Source organism: Athene cunicularia, assembly GCF_003259725.1.
Source record: "Athene cunicularia isolate RWA chromosome 1 unlocalized genomic scaffold, athCun1 chr1_part1, whole genome shotgun sequence".
Lineage (NCBI taxonomy): Eukaryota > Metazoa > Chordata > Aves > Strigiformes > Strigidae > Athene > Athene cunicularia.
Genome location: NW_020799091.1, coordinates 58,284,322 through 58,299,731, shown reverse-complemented (window position 1 = coordinate 58,299,731; position 15,410 = coordinate 58,284,322). Strand labels below are relative to the sequence as shown.

Genomic DNA, 15,410 nt, shown 5'->3' with positions numbered 1-15,410 from the left:
AAATCCTGACAGCTGCGGCACAAGCACAAAGCGGGCACCACACGCACCATGTCCCTTGCGTCAGGGAGCCGGTTTCGTAACAGCAGCAGGCACCGTCAAGGGAGTTCCAACCAGCAAAGCAACCAACTTCGGAGTACTTTTTTACAAAAATAAGATAGCACCACCACAGTGTTAGTAACCACTCGCTGTTCCTAAAAAGTAACCAAAGAGCTAAATATCATTCTTCAGAGTCAAAGGGTTCTTCCAAGCACCAAGGGCAATTTACAAAGGGGCAGGGGTGCATCTGTGGCAGGGTTATATAAATGCGCACTCACGTTGGAATGCAGAACTCTAACAAGGCATACAACCCCCAAAATCCTAGCACGCTTTACCCCATAAGACAGCTGTCAATGTGCATAAATATACACATACCACTCCTCTTTTGTACATACAAGTAGTACATTCACTCAATGGATCACAACCACTTACTGTCATGGGAACAAATACCTTAAGTATCTTTAAGACTTCTCTTATTTAGTCAGTAGTCAATTCAAGACAGGAACTCTCACATTACGTGGTTTTTAGCAAAATTAGACTTCAACCTCAACTTGTGTTTCTAGGTGCCATTAAAAAATACATTTTTGTACAAGAATACTAAACAAGCCCTACAGAGAACTGAAGGTCTCTGCACTTTACCATATTTGGTAGAAGTAGTAGGAGCTCTTTTACATTTAGAAACTATAAAACAAATCACCAAGATCAAATCTACACTTTTAAAGTAATACTAGTGAGTGATTTACAAAATGCTGCTGTAAACTGGCTGTCCAGGCCAAGAATTTGCTTAAAAAGTGATGATCTTTTACAAAAGTAGTATCAAAAGGAATAGTTTTTGCCCAGTAAACACTGTACATGCAGTGTTAGACTCTGCAACTACAAGGGCTAAATCTTACCCAGTTCACCTCAGCCCTTCATCCTTTTAGGGGATGCTAATGTTTCATACAAAACTTATTTGTATGGACTTGGTCTTTCAAACAATGAAACAGTAAGAAATTAAGTAAAATATTAAATGAGAAGGAAGCAAGAAGGGTGACTAAAATGTAATGTAAGAACCCAAGTATGACTGGCAGCATTCAGTACTTTTCCATCTTAATACATAGGAGCTATAAATAAACTCTACAATCATTCAGCAAGACAGGTGAGGTGGAGGGAAGTCTGAGTTTAGCACACTGTTTCTCTCACAACTTAATCCAATATGAGTGCTGCAACCAGTTGGTACCTCTGAACACCACTTTTGCAGACAAATTCTTTGGACATGGTCACATAACTCCAAGTCTAGAAACATGACATTTACATTCAGAGCATCAATAATTACGCACCTCAGATTATATAAGGACTTACTATACCATATGATTTTCTGCGAGATTTTACTAGGGCTTCCATTGTCTCATGAATGGGTGGCTAAGCAACATAACTTCAAACACAAAACTTTTGAGACAGGCGTAGTGAAGGGAATAAGGAAAACAACACTAATTAAACTTATTTTCCTTCTCTCAGCACCTAGAAATAATCCATGTTGCTTTCAAAATTTCATTTAAATTTGAAGTTAAGGAAGCAACAGATTGCGTGCAATTTTTAACAGCTATCTCACCTCAGAACACAAATGGACATAACATTTTGGCTCAATTTACAATCTCAAAACAGAGAACTTATCATGTCTAATCTAGGTCTTTATGAGTAGATGTGCTAAAATTTCTTTTTCATCACCCTCCTATTTAAGTTCTGGACATAAAAATGACATGAAAAATATATGTGATATTGGAATAATTTATTATTTATCAAAAATTCATTAGAATATTTACAAAGCTTAATTCATAAAAAACCACATACACACAGTCTCTTTTTAAGACTTTTTTTCCTTTAAGACTTCTTTTTTCTTCCTCTCTTGCTCTGAGATTTCTTTTTTCTGCCCTCAAACACAGGTTTGGCAGTCACCATGACTACGTTTCCCAGTTCTTCATCCTCACCACTTGAGCTGCTGCACCCCTTTTTCTCTTTATGGTCTGCTGCCTCCCTTGCAGATATATTTTTCTTTTTGCTTTTGCCTAAATCTCTGCTTTCCAATTCCTCTACTGAGGAGTCACTAGAAGTTTCTGAAAGATGCAAATTCCCAATAAAACCACCTCCATATAAATGTTCTTTTCTGGAATCTAGATGTTTTCTTCTCTTTCTACTTTGGACTTCAGTTGCCACAGCTTGATTTCCACAGCCTGCAGCACCTTCCCCTTTCCTTTCCTCACGCTGTTTAAGTTCAATCTCCATAACAGCAGTGGCCTCCTGAATTTCATCAGCTGCTTCTTTTTCCTTTCTCTTCAGACAAGTCACAGCTCTGCGCAGCCTCTGACTTTTAATAGCTTGTTTTTCATACTGTGCTAGTCTGAAGAATGAATCAATTCGAAGCTGAGTCTATTAAAAGTAAAAAATAATAATTAAAAAAAACAACTTTGGATGCTTTTGTGATGGGAATTCAATTATTTCAGCTATACTATAAAGCATCCCAAACTAAAGCACTAATGAAATTAATATGCATGCAAATAGGTCTGAACAATAACGTGCATTATTTTATATATATACACACCTATACCTTATAAATTATGCAACAAGAACTTTCAAAGAAACTAAATAATAAGCAAACTAAACTCCAGTGAAATTTTATAAACGTGCTGCTGCTTAGACATATGTTGCTATTTTCAGCCCTAATACACAGAAACTTTGTAGCGCTCTCAAGTATGTCCTTATAATCACATCCTTAGCTTCAAGCTGTTAAAACAACAGAATGTTTACTAAGCAAATTTTGCAAGTGCATTTTACATTTGCCACGGCTAGTACAACAAAATTAGGTCATTCCACTCAAGTTCATTGTAACACATGCTGCTACAGTCTAACCATTTAAGAGCAGAACTAGAAGTAGTCAGACACAATGTGTCTGTGTTATTCAGACACAGCCAGGCTTGCTGTATAGATTAAACTCATCCTCTATACTATCCCCAATATTGTCTGAGACAGACGCTTCCAAAGAATGTTCCAGTCAACCTGAAAGTATGCAGATTTAACTACAGGTCTTGGTATCTTTCACTCCTTTGAGTGACAGAGAGACCCCAGAACACTGGTTTAGACTACCTATCTATTTTGCTTATGGCAAAAGGAGAAAATATTCTGACCTTGGGTGATCAGTTTTACAACAGACTTTCACAGTATCACAGTATGCACCACTATTGACTTAAGTTTTATTAAAGTTGAGAGACAGAACATTTATTTGGAAATTAAAGTAATATTATTAACAGGCACTTGCTCAATGGTTAATTCTGAGCTCCTCTTCAAAGGATATGGATGATACCAAATGGTCAGTCTCACTTCACCAAAATCTCAGGGGCATTTTTATAAATCATTTTTAGAAACAGTACACTGCCTTTTAAAAGTATTAAAGGTGCTCGAGGTACCTGCAGTTTCAGTTACATCCAAATCAAACAGCAACCTGGACTTGAGAGATGTGCTCGATAGATAACAAAATCTGAAACCACAGCACACCCAAATCGTACAGAAATGAAGTCTAGAGAATTTAATTACTTTTAAAAATATATATATATATTAAGGTTTTAAAAAAGGCCAAATCCCAGTTTCTGAGAAATGTATTTTAGATTAAAGCCCTGCTGTTCATTTTAAAATGCTTCTCTTAAAATTTTCTGGTTACCTTTAAACTATACAGTTTTATACTTTACCTGCTGCAAGTTCAGCTGTTTCATCACAGGCAAAAGGATTTCATCTATCTTTGTTCTAGTCCAGCCAAAGTGATTCTGACAGAATGTGCAGAAAATTAAGGAACTTCACAAAATAGCTATTATTAGTATTTTATAAACACATAGAATGAAAATTCCTCAAATAAACAATGCCTGGAGCAAAGTGACTCTACTTCAATGCTTTTTATTCTACAAAACCAGAGAAAATACTGTTATTACAGCTGAGTTATGTGCATGGTTCTGGTATTGTGCTCTGTATCTTAATCATGCTGTTACATCTCTATTAGTTACAAGACTTTTTCTCTAATATCAACATTTTCAAAAGCATGTCTCTGTGAAGACAACTCATTTTGGCTACACAGTACTGCCATAAGACAAAACACCTACAAATAAACCTACAAATAAAACTTCTTTTTACACTTGCACACACTGGAAGTTTTGTTCACTGTTTAAAACACTATTCGCTCTGCGTGCATTGTCACCTACTTTTCAACATTTCACTGCAGGAAATAGACATTACAAGAAATACAGTGAAAGCACAGGCTGAATCACCATTTCTGACTAGGTTTTGAAAGTTATTTGTGAAACATTGGTAAACATACATCAGGAGTGTGCAAACAATTCCCACTCTAAGTCTAGAAATAAGCACAGCACAGTTACAGAAACATAACAACACAAACTAGTCAGTCCAGCCACGAGACTGACTCTGCATGGGAAGTGAAGCTGCCCGCTCTCTCAGGGGTGCAGAGCAGCCCTGAGTGTCACAGATGCATGGCTGCATTCCTTTCCATTCCAGAGCTGGCATCATTGTAGGAGAGCACATGCAGAAGGGGCAGGAGGCCCCTCACACCAATGAGATGTGAAGAATTTGACACTTCGTTATTGACTCACTATTAAGATTTATGAATTTTAAGCTGAGCATTTCTAGCTAACAAGTCCCGCCATATTGTAAAAGGATATTCTCTGATCTGTTCCACATCAGGCTTCCCCCAGATGAACGAACCCCTTGTCTCATCCACCACAGGCTTCAGGTATGCTTCTGCCACTGCTGGATTTGGGAAACCTGAAGAAAGCTGCAACTCCCGCAGTTTCTTCTTGACTTTCGTATCATGTGGATTAGGTCTCAATTTCTTATTTTTCTGAGCCTCATTCCACCACTCACTGAAAAACAGAGGAAAGCATTCATTTGCCTCCATAAAATATAATTTGGAATATCAAGAGCTACCATCCTAATTTCAGTAGCCTTAGTCTCCCTACTTCTGTTACTACATGAGATGAGGTAGGAAATTTGTAACTAAAAAATGGTCAAAGGGACATATAATCTGAAAGTAGAATAGACAATACACAGTAAATGCAGCCATTGCAAGCCACAGTAGCAAATATCACCTGAATTATCCATGAGCTACTAAACAGAAGGCCCTAAATTCAGCCTCAGTCGGGGAGGGTGTTAGTTTTTGGAGGGTTTTTGGTAGGCAAGGTAAAAAAAAAAAAAAAAAGGAAGAAAGAAAAAAGACTTCTAATCATTCTTGCCATTGCCAATACAACTAGCTTGACCCTCTTCAAATCTTGTTCTTCCCCACTGCCTACCTGTCTGTCTCTTTACAGGTCATCCACTCCTCACTCAAGTTTCTTTTCTCTACGACCATGCTACAGCACGTTCTCACAAACTCAGGGAGAGTAAACCTCCACTCCACTACGGATCCAGCTCTGCAATGAACTCAAAGGCAGTCACACAGTTCTACACCTGTTCTATTGTTTTCATTAGTCTCCCTGTAATTGCTGTATCAACATGTCACCTTATTTACCTGCCATCTCAAATAGTGATATAAGGGAGTCGCATATTTTACAGTTAACTTAGTCTCCTTAACGATGGTCATATGTTTTGTTGTATGCTTACGCAGCAGCAAAGTACATTCACTAATATTCATATTATGGAGAAACAGAAGAGTAAAACATAACGAGGCATACGCAAATTTTAAGAGAGGTTCCAAGCCATGTCCAGGAAATTCATTTAAAATCTCCATCGCTGTCACAAAGCCTACATTTGGGATGCCCTCAGTGTAGTCACTTCCAAGCAAGTATGCCAAATTAATTAGCTTGCTTCGATCCAAGCCTGTAAAATAAAGTGCATAAACCAAATAAAACCAGTGGATTCAGCATCTTTCCTCTTACAAATTAAAAAATAAATATATTTTCTGAAAGGCAAATAACAGAAGGAACACAAAGGCATTAACTCTGTAAAATTACATACGTTTATATTCTGGAGCAGTGTCAATATGCTACTGCTAGGTCAAGCACCAGTAGTTGTGCTAACCTGGCAAATACATCCTGCCAAAATTAAATGTTACAATGTCAAGACCATTGGGAAATTCTTAAGAGCTGTTATTTTACATGCATTTCTCCAGTTACTGTGCAATTCTCATCTAATGCTGACCTGAATTTAATAACCCCCAAACCAGAAATAAAAGCATTCACTTTGAATTCTAGTCCATGATATCAATGTCTCTGCTTCTTAAAAGCGTTCCCAAACTGGAAGCCTTTTGCTCTGTGCTAGTGCAGTTACTAACTAGACCAAACGAGCCTGTGAAACAGACATAAAAAAGGAGTAACTCAGCTGATCACTTCTACTTAGTACACTATAAGATGTGAGGCAACCGGACTGATTTTCAGTGACTAGCTTCAGTTTAGATTATAAACAAACAAACAAAAAAATATTAAAAGGTCAGTGGAGAAAAGGAGGGATGTGTTTCTAAGTACACAAAGCAAGACCATCGGCATGCTAGTCAGTATATCCAGCAACTGTCAAGAAAGATTTGTGCAACACATGGAAAAGAAGCACAAGACTGCAGAGGAATGTGACATGAAGCCCGACGGTGACTACTTTTCCCCAATAATAAGTAAACAAAGACTCTGGCATTACATTAATAACAGCAAAAATCACACACATGCTTTTACAGCCATCTTTCCCAACTAAGCTACAGTAGCATACTTAAGTAGCTACACGTAGGGGAAAAAAATATTTCATTCAATTTGCCAGGAGAAGAAACCAAAGACATATTTTTCACCACACAGAAACGTTGTGACATTTTACATGCTGAAGACATTAAAATGTTATTTCAAAGTCTATTGCCTCTCTCGATTTTGAAAACATCAAAACTAATTTTAAGAGTTCTGTTTAAACAAGGCATAACAAAAAGTAAAAATCGGCTCATATTTTCCTTAATACACTACGTGACACTGAAGTTTAGCAGTTCAACATAATTAGCAACAACTTGATTAGACTGGTACAAGAGCAAACTGAATGAAGAAAAAAGCTGTATTAACTAAATGAAAAACCTTTTACAGACCCTCTTAATACTTTATGTGTCAGTATGTCCAAAATTAACTTCCATTTCCACAAGACTATAAAATCTGATGACATCAGAATATACTTTTCCCACCATTGTCAGAAAAGTCATGCTGACATTCATGCAGAAACTGGTACCATAGTTCACACTGCCAGCCTTGATGACCATCACACTAAGCCAGTGTATTAAACACGGGTGTCTGCAAATTCAGGGGGGTCATCTCACAGTAAAAACAGCAGCTTAACTGAATGTGTTTAGAGAGTCTCCAAAGAACAGGCATTGTAATAACAGATATGGAAAATTCTGTAAAAATAAAACTTCAAAAAGAGACATGGCATACTGTCTTATTAAAGACTGTATTGAACAAATCAGTACCTGAGGCTTACCTAGCTGGTTTTGAAAATCAACACACTGATAATATTCCACGTATTTGTTTTGACTGAAGAAATTTTTATAAACATGTCGAGCACCAAATAACCAAACATCACTATCATCAGTGATTGTCCCAGAGGTCTGATCAGTAAGGTCCAGGATAGCACACTGTGCTTCTGCCTCCATCGGAGCTTCAATATATGGAATGCCAAACAGACGGAGAAGCTCCTGTAGAATGGAGAGAAAAATTAGTTAATATATTACACCTGAAGAATAAACTTCTACTATACTTCTGCTTGACTTGGAACTACTGGATTCATGCTTGGGAAGTATCTAGTATTTCACAGCAAATCTTAATCTCCCCTAAAAAGTACCAACCACAGTTAAGTCAAGGGGGAAATCCCACTTACTCATCTGAGGCAGATAACATAATTTTATTATTATTTATAATAACAGTTATTTAATCTTGAATTCCATCAATTTTATCTCAACATTTTCAATACTTTAAATCAAGCAGGCTGAAGAAAACAAGCTCCTAGGAGGAAAAAAGGTGACATAATTAAGCAAAATTACTTTTTTCTCAAAACAGCTTTTGAGAAAATGTTTGACTGAGGTGGAGGGGAAGGACCACATCAGGCTGTATCTATCAAATCAAAATGATTCAACAAATACTACCTGGCTCTCCAGGAACATCTGTCCTGTCACAGAAGCAGCAACACGTTCCTGCTGCTGTTTTTGAGCCTGAAGCGTATTCTGCTCAGCAGAAAGGTCATTTTCTAATTCTTCTAGTTCTTCCTAAAAATAAAACAAGATTTTATTTACTCCAACAATTCAGGTATATTTAAGTAAAGCACTAAGTCTCCAGTTATAATTATTCTAGTAGTATATGCTTCATTAGTTCATACTTGGAAGTTGTCTTAGCTTCTCTAATGCAGTAAATTACAAGACCAGAGAGAGGCCTATTCATCAGTGCTGAAACTTTAGTTTCCCTCTCATTTCAGGGAGAATATGGTTAACCATCATCTTTGAATAAAAATCAGTTCCCATGGAATTAGATACGTATCTGAGAAAGCAATTAAACTGTAAGAAGCTGTCTGATAGTTTTCCTTAAAAACTGCTTGGGAAAAGAGCACTTCACTACTAGCTCGAAACAAGTAACAACGAGTTACCAAATTGATGTCTTGCCACTCATCTGCTGCATCTTTACCATAATTTTCTCTTTCAACATTCTGATCGTTTGCCAGCTGCACTTCTTCAGACTCCTTCAGCAAGTCCTGTGTGACAATATCATGTTTGTCTGACTCCAATTCTGGAATTGCTGTTTCAACACACGGTTTTTCAGCATAATTAGAAGGAAACTCAGTCTTATTACTGACTTCAGTATCCACTTCAATAAAGCTTCCTATTAAAGGAAAATAAAGAATTCAACTTCCTGTTGCTTGTTTGAAAAGAAGTATTTGTATGCATTTTTAACTTTAGCAGGTTTTTTTTTCTATATGCAGTAAATAGATATAAGGATTGTGAAATTACAGAAACCAAGTGGTTGACCATTAATACACCAGTTAAGTTCAGTGTACACAACGGCATGCTCTCCTGACTCTCTGTATTGTATACTCAGGTTTCAATGACAAAACATAACACCAAGGGGAAAAACATAGCTCAGATTTTCTTCCCACCTCCTACATATGTAGGAATAGATGTATTTTAAAACATTTTTTACTAGGATAAAAGGTTAACCTCAACTAACTACAAATACAGTAAGGTTCTTATCTTTTTACACAATTAAAAAACCACATACCATCAGAGTCACTGTCTTCAGACTGTGATATTCCTTCTTTTTCCTCCTCAGGACCTTTTGCTTCTGGAAAAAATCTAATATCCTTTTGTATCTCAGATACATTCTCTTCTGTTTGCAAAATTGCTTCCTCTGTATTTTCAGCAATTTTCAAGTGTTCCTCATTTTCAGAAAGGTCTGTTGTTTCAGCATGAATTAAAGCCATCGTACTAGTTTGTACAGGGGAACAGCTTGGCTTCTGTGTGCACAGGTTTATATCCTTATCTCCCAAAGGATTTAAGTCCATTTTGGAACCATTTTCTTCTTGGTCTAAATCTTCTTTGCCTTTTCTAGTATTGTCAATACAAGAATAATTTTCATCTCTAGATATACTGGTATCCTTGGGTGTAATATGATTTTTTTCTGACTCCTGACGCTTTTTTTCAAATTCAAGGTCTTGCATCATCACTTGATTTGACGAATTAATTGTAGGTATTGTTTCTCCCTCCTTAACTTCAGGAATCTGATCTTCTTCATCTGAGCTACTAAGCAGAAAATCCTTTACTTCTGATCTTTCTGGTAGCACTCCATCAGTTCTCACAGTAACCCTTTCCTCCCTTTTATCACCATCCCTCAGAGCTTGCTGAATTGCCTGTAGTGTCCTTGGAGACACATTGCCTTCCTCTGTTATATACTGGTCCACATTTAATCGTCCTGTGTCTTCATCTACCACTTCTTCTTCTGAGCTGCTTTCTACCAAAGCTGCCTGGATAGCAAGCAAAGTCCGAGGAGAGGGTGGTGCTGTCACCACATTGTTATCTTTATCTGTTTGCAACTTGTCAGATGCAACTAGCTTTGCATTAGTGGAAGATTCATTGATCTTATTCGATTGAGTAAATTCAAGCATTTTTGATGAGGGTCCTGCAGTAGCTTCCAAGTCTCCACTTGTGGCTTCTTTTGCTTGAATACCTGAAAGAAAGTTATTCTGTTGATATTTTAGTAAAAAAACTGCTTTATACTAACATTCCATTTTACATAATGAGCATCATTATATAGATTAATAAACCAGTTTTCCGTACATTTACAGATCACAGTTAATTACATGTAACAGTAATACACATTTCATACAAACTACTGCCTTCACGCACCTGTACACAATATTCAGGTTTTTCTTAAAACTGACAGCTACAGACTACATACACCAAACAAGGTTTTACAAAAAAGACCTGACATACCCTTTATTAGGATATAGTGAGAAGAATCTTCAGAGACTACCCTCCTAGATTCCACTTCTTTCACAAAACCACCTTCATTTTCATATTGTGTTTGGATTTCACCTGAGTGCTGCTGATTCAATTCTTTTTGTACATTTTCTATGCACCGATTGAGGTTGCTTTTCTTAAGCAAACCCCTAAGCTGGTACTGGGAAAAGTCATTGGACTCCTTAAAAAAACAAACAAAAAAACAACAAAACAAACAACCAAGTCAATTAAAATAAAATGCTACTAGCTGCACTATTTAAGCAAGTTCATTTACCATGCTCTGAAGGGCCTTTTAAGAGTTTCCTTTAAGCAGGTAACGTGTCTTTTACTAACTGCTGCACTCCAAAGCAACAGCAACACTAGACCAGAAACACACAACAATTCTAAAAGGTGCCATTAAGTAGTTCCAAATGCTGGCTAAACACAACAAGATCTCAATGATGTGACCAACAAAACTTAGCTGGCTAATGGAGCTGGTCCCATCTTAAAAACAGTGCAACTGTAACAGAATCCACAGGTGGATGGTTTTAAGATGATGGTTCTTAGTTTACACCTGGACACAAGCTACCATTTCATCTGACATATATTGTACTTTTAAAATCTAACTGCTCTGAAAAGCTACTGTAGAAGTGGCACTACAGGATTCCCCATTTCTCCCTGAATGGCTTCAGTAACACATCTGCTTAAGGTACAAAAGCCTTTTCCCAGCTGCCAGCTCCCCTAATGACCTGAGGGTTTGGAATCCAAGCTGTGTTCATTCTGCCTGGCTTGTCCACAACAGTAGTATGTTCTTACAGTTGAAATTTTGGGTGTAACACTGATGAGGCATGAGACACTGCATGATTTTTTCCATTCATGCCAAACTGAATTAGCTCTGCCAATTTTAGTGGAAATCAAGAGACAGTGCTCTGAGTAGACACATGGGAGGGCTCTGTTTGGAGTTATCTCACTTTTTTTTCCCCCCCTCAATGTAACATATCATATTAAATAAGCTTGGGGGTAAAGCTTTCCAAATGTGCTAGTCTCATGTTGTCTTTATGTGCATTAATGGCAATATCTCTATTTCAATGGCTTGTAAACAATTTTAAATATTACCTCTGGCATCGCTTCAAATAATGTTCTTTTTCGCTTTGTAAATTCTTTCATATCAGTCAAGATCTCATGTTTTATTTCTGGAGGCAGCTTGTTGAAATCTTCTGATTCAATATCTACAGAATGAGGATTTTCACATAATTCTTCCTATAAAAATGGAAAACATAAACATGTACTTTATGTTATAGTACAGGAAGAACAATAAAATATTTAGAACATCGTTCCAAACAACAAAAAAACCCAACAACCCACAATATCTTTGTTGCTACTTCTTATACCATGAAGAAAACAGTTAAGAAAAAAAAAGTTAACTATGACCTACTAAAATAACATACATAATTACTGATGTACACTATATAGAGAAACGTAGTTTTACACTTTTTACAAAAAAATGTTTAGTATAAATTACAGAAACAGATCCTATAGCATCAGCTAGTCTGATTTTATCCTTCCAAAGAGGTTCTCCTTCTGAATGAGAAATACTTCAGAGACAAACAGTGCTTCCAAGAGGTTGAGTTTGGTTTGGTGGTGTTTGTTTTTCTTTACTTTGATGAAAGCAGAGATAATTTTATTACTCGTTATGACTTCTCATGTTATATATCTCTTTTCTCCTCTTCCCATGAGATCGGCACACCAGAAGGCAATACAGAACTTATCTGTGAAAACTCAAGAAGCAAAGTGCTTCAAAACCAATTCATATTTGGAGAAGCAAGGGAATTTAATTAAATACATTGTCTTGTATGTAGTCACACATGTACAAATGTGTACATTTCACATCTATCATTACAAAAACCTACTTATTCTCCACATGTCCCAGAGAAAGTAGTCAAAAGAAAAAGAAAAAAGATACCATAAGAAATTCCTATTCTGATGTATTCTAGTGGAGAAAATTACATTTGTATTTCCTCCTTAGTAAGAATTCATAGAGTACTTAAAATTAACTTGTTTGCTTGATAAATAATGCTATAGTAAGGCCTATAGTGCCAAACGCTTTTTAAAAAATGTTTGTGTTTGTCTTTTAAGCATAGCACATGAATGATAGGATTGTTCCCAGTAACAGGGCAATTAATATTGCACTTACCTGCAACATCTTTTTTTGGCTCATTCTCACCTCCCATTCTTTTTCATCTTCTTCCTCTGAGCTAAAAATTACAAACAGAAAAAAAAAAATTGTTATTTACCTAGGAAAATAAAAGTTCCTATTTCAGGCAAAAGGACACACATATATAAATACACACACAAGTCAAAAAGATCTGAACAGAAAGCAAGAAGGCAGACTTATCTCAGTTAAAACTAAATGAAGACAATTTAAATCATTACCTGATTCTTGTTTGGTCAGCATTTAAAGTACATAAAAGTACATATAAGATGTGCAAAAAGTAATCTAATCGATAGCTTCACATTCCCACTTAGTGTTGTTAAAGATGTCACACGTTTCACAAGTACATACAAAGCCCTACTTCTGCTGAACACATCTACACTACTGAATGAGGGGATGCAAACTGGAATCAAGCTGCCACACATCAGCTACCCAAGCTCAAACAATCAGCTCCATTTAGTCATATGGGTATGGCCACAGAGACTGAGGTAGCACTTACATCGTTACACATGAATCCAGTGCAGAAATGTAATTTGTGAGCTGAAAGCTTCTTCCGTTACTTTCCCCATAAATAACTACAAGGCTTCTGTATTCAGAGCTATAAACCAAACTCCCCAAAAAAGAAATGGAAATAAAATATAAAGAAATATACTTTATATATTATGGAGTCTCATGGGTCAAAGGCCTTTCAGCAGTGTCAAAAAGTGCAGTTTATACTGTTATCTGAGTTTAATATAGCCATCTAAGCTATTTTTCTTAATTCTACCTACCTGTTCTTCTCTTCGTTCTCTAAAGTGGGCAATACATATATATCATCAATCTCTTCTCGTCGAACTTGTGTAATACTGGGCAAAGCTTCATTTCTTAGGGAAAGAAAAAAACACAACAGTGATTAATAGCTATATAAAAACTTACCTGCCACTTAGAAACAAGGAGAAAATAATTTTTATTCTTGCCTTTTGCCTGTAAGCACAGTTTTGATAACTTGTCTCTTCAGAAGTGTTTTTAAGAGTTTCTCTGTAGTTTTCCTGGAATCACTGATGGCAAATTCCTTTCTTTGTCTTCGTTTAGCCTGTTGAAAATAAGATTAACACCAATGAGATTTTGCTGAATGCTGAAGATACATATCCAGTGAATTAGTGTTATAACCCTGTACGCTGAATCTACGAGCAACTCCTAACTCATCCTACATCAATGGCGACACAGCCTTCAGATCCTCTAAATCTCTATATCCATTTCCTCTGTGGGACTTGGGAACAGTTTTCAGCTTCTGGGTGCAAACGCTTTCAAGAGTTACATTCAAATCCACTGCAGAGCAAAACACAGGCTTATGCTATCACCCACCCCTCTGCAATCTGGTTTCTACACAAACCAAACCTGAACACACCAAAAGAGAGCTGCTGCACACTCCAACAGCGAACCCAGACTGGGATACAAAGAACATCTGCACAGCAGTGCACTTCAAGCCCCCCCATCCTCATGGCTCAGAATCATAAGGAGAATAAGAAGGAAATTGAAAATTGATACTTACTATCAGTGGACATACATCCTACTTTGCATTGCAATGACTCAGCAAAGGTACTTACCAAGGTTTGCCTCTTCAGAAGCGGTGCCTCTCCATCAAAAACAAAGACAGGTCGAATTCGGAAAAACAGTAACTTGCAGAGTCGATGAAACAGAGTGAGGAGATGAGCATTTTGTATGGAGTTACCACCACGATCCCTGGCTCCCTTTATTGCTTGGTTCAACCAAATACTGATATCTTAAAGAACCATTAAGAGGAAAAAACGTGCGGTCTTACACACATACCATACTTATAGAGTGGCTTTTGCCCACTGATCCAGGCTTGGCTTATGAAAGGCAAGGTTATCCAGATATTTGTGAACTTTAGAGAATAATTTTTTGCCCCTATCGCCCTGGTCAAAAAGCAGAGGTGAAACAACTGTGCAGCAGTTTACAAATAAATGAAGGGTACCTTCTTTCCCCATCTTTGTAGCATTTAACCAAGTATATATGATAGAAAAGTTGATGTGAAAGTATTTCAACTTTTTAATCTTAAGAGTCCTACTGAGAGTACCTCATTTATTTATAAAGCACAAAATCCTATAGCCCAACACTTGTGTAAGGCACCTATTAAAAAAAGTCTTATTTTTAAAAGAGAAAAAAAAAATAGAGCTTAGTATTCCACGTCTTATAAAGCATAAAATCTACTTATCAAAATGTCATGATTTAAAATTTTTTCAAAAGCTAATCATGTAGAAATAAGAGAGTTAAAATAATCTCCTTCACAAATTTGGTTCCTCAGCTTTACTTTTAAAGGATACCAACAGCAAGAATTTTTCCTTCTAGTGTTTCTGGGTTTATAGGTCTCCCGGCGCTTTCAAGAAGTTTCCAAAGTCCTTGAACTCCCATCGTCCTTCCTTAGTTGCTTTGAGAGAATCTTGAAGAGGAACAAAAGAAGGAATAACCCAAGGATTACACGATCTACGTGTGCTTTATTAAAGCGAACGCGTTATTACTGCAAACAGAAATAAGGAGGCGGGCTAGACTGAGAAGGGGCGGGCGCCCCGCCGCCCCAGCAACCGCTCGGGCCGGTTCCGCACGACTCCCCCAGCCTGCGATACGTGAAAAACCTTTCAAAAACCCAGCGCAGCGTGACAGCTGCTCGCCGGCCGGCCGGCTCCCCCCTTT

General features: G+C 37.1%; 1 protein-coding gene across 2 annotated transcripts; it reads right to left on the bottom strand.

The window, feature by feature from the left end:
• Nucleotides 1-1,894: 1,894 nt before the first annotated feature.
• LOC113476813 (DNA repair protein complementing XP-G cells-like) lies at nt 1,895-15,155 on the bottom strand. Of its 2 annotated transcripts, none has more exons than XM_026842765.1 (15): nt 15,044-15,155; nt 14,306-14,481; nt 13,676-13,791; nt 13,490-13,582; nt 12,702-12,762; nt 11,624-11,767; nt 10,502-10,709; nt 9,291-10,235; nt 8,662-8,894; nt 8,168-8,287; nt 7,507-7,720; nt 5,742-5,886; nt 4,734-4,934; nt 3,756-3,840; nt 1,895-2,442 (listed from the first exon to the last, which is right to left on the bottom strand). In XM_026842765.1, the coding sequence occupies exons 1-15, from the start codon at nt 15,129-15,131 to the stop codon at nt 1,897-1,899; spliced, it is 3,375 nt and encodes a 1,124-aa protein (XP_026698566.1). In that variant the 5' UTR covers nt 15,132-15,155; the 3' UTR covers nt 1,895-1,896. The 2 variants fall into 2 exon arrangements, with proteins under 2 accessions (XP_026698566.1, XP_026698575.1); XM_026842774.1 differs by having other exon boundaries at nt 13,490-13,579.
• Between the last annotated feature and the right edge of the window lie 255 nt (nt 15,156-15,410).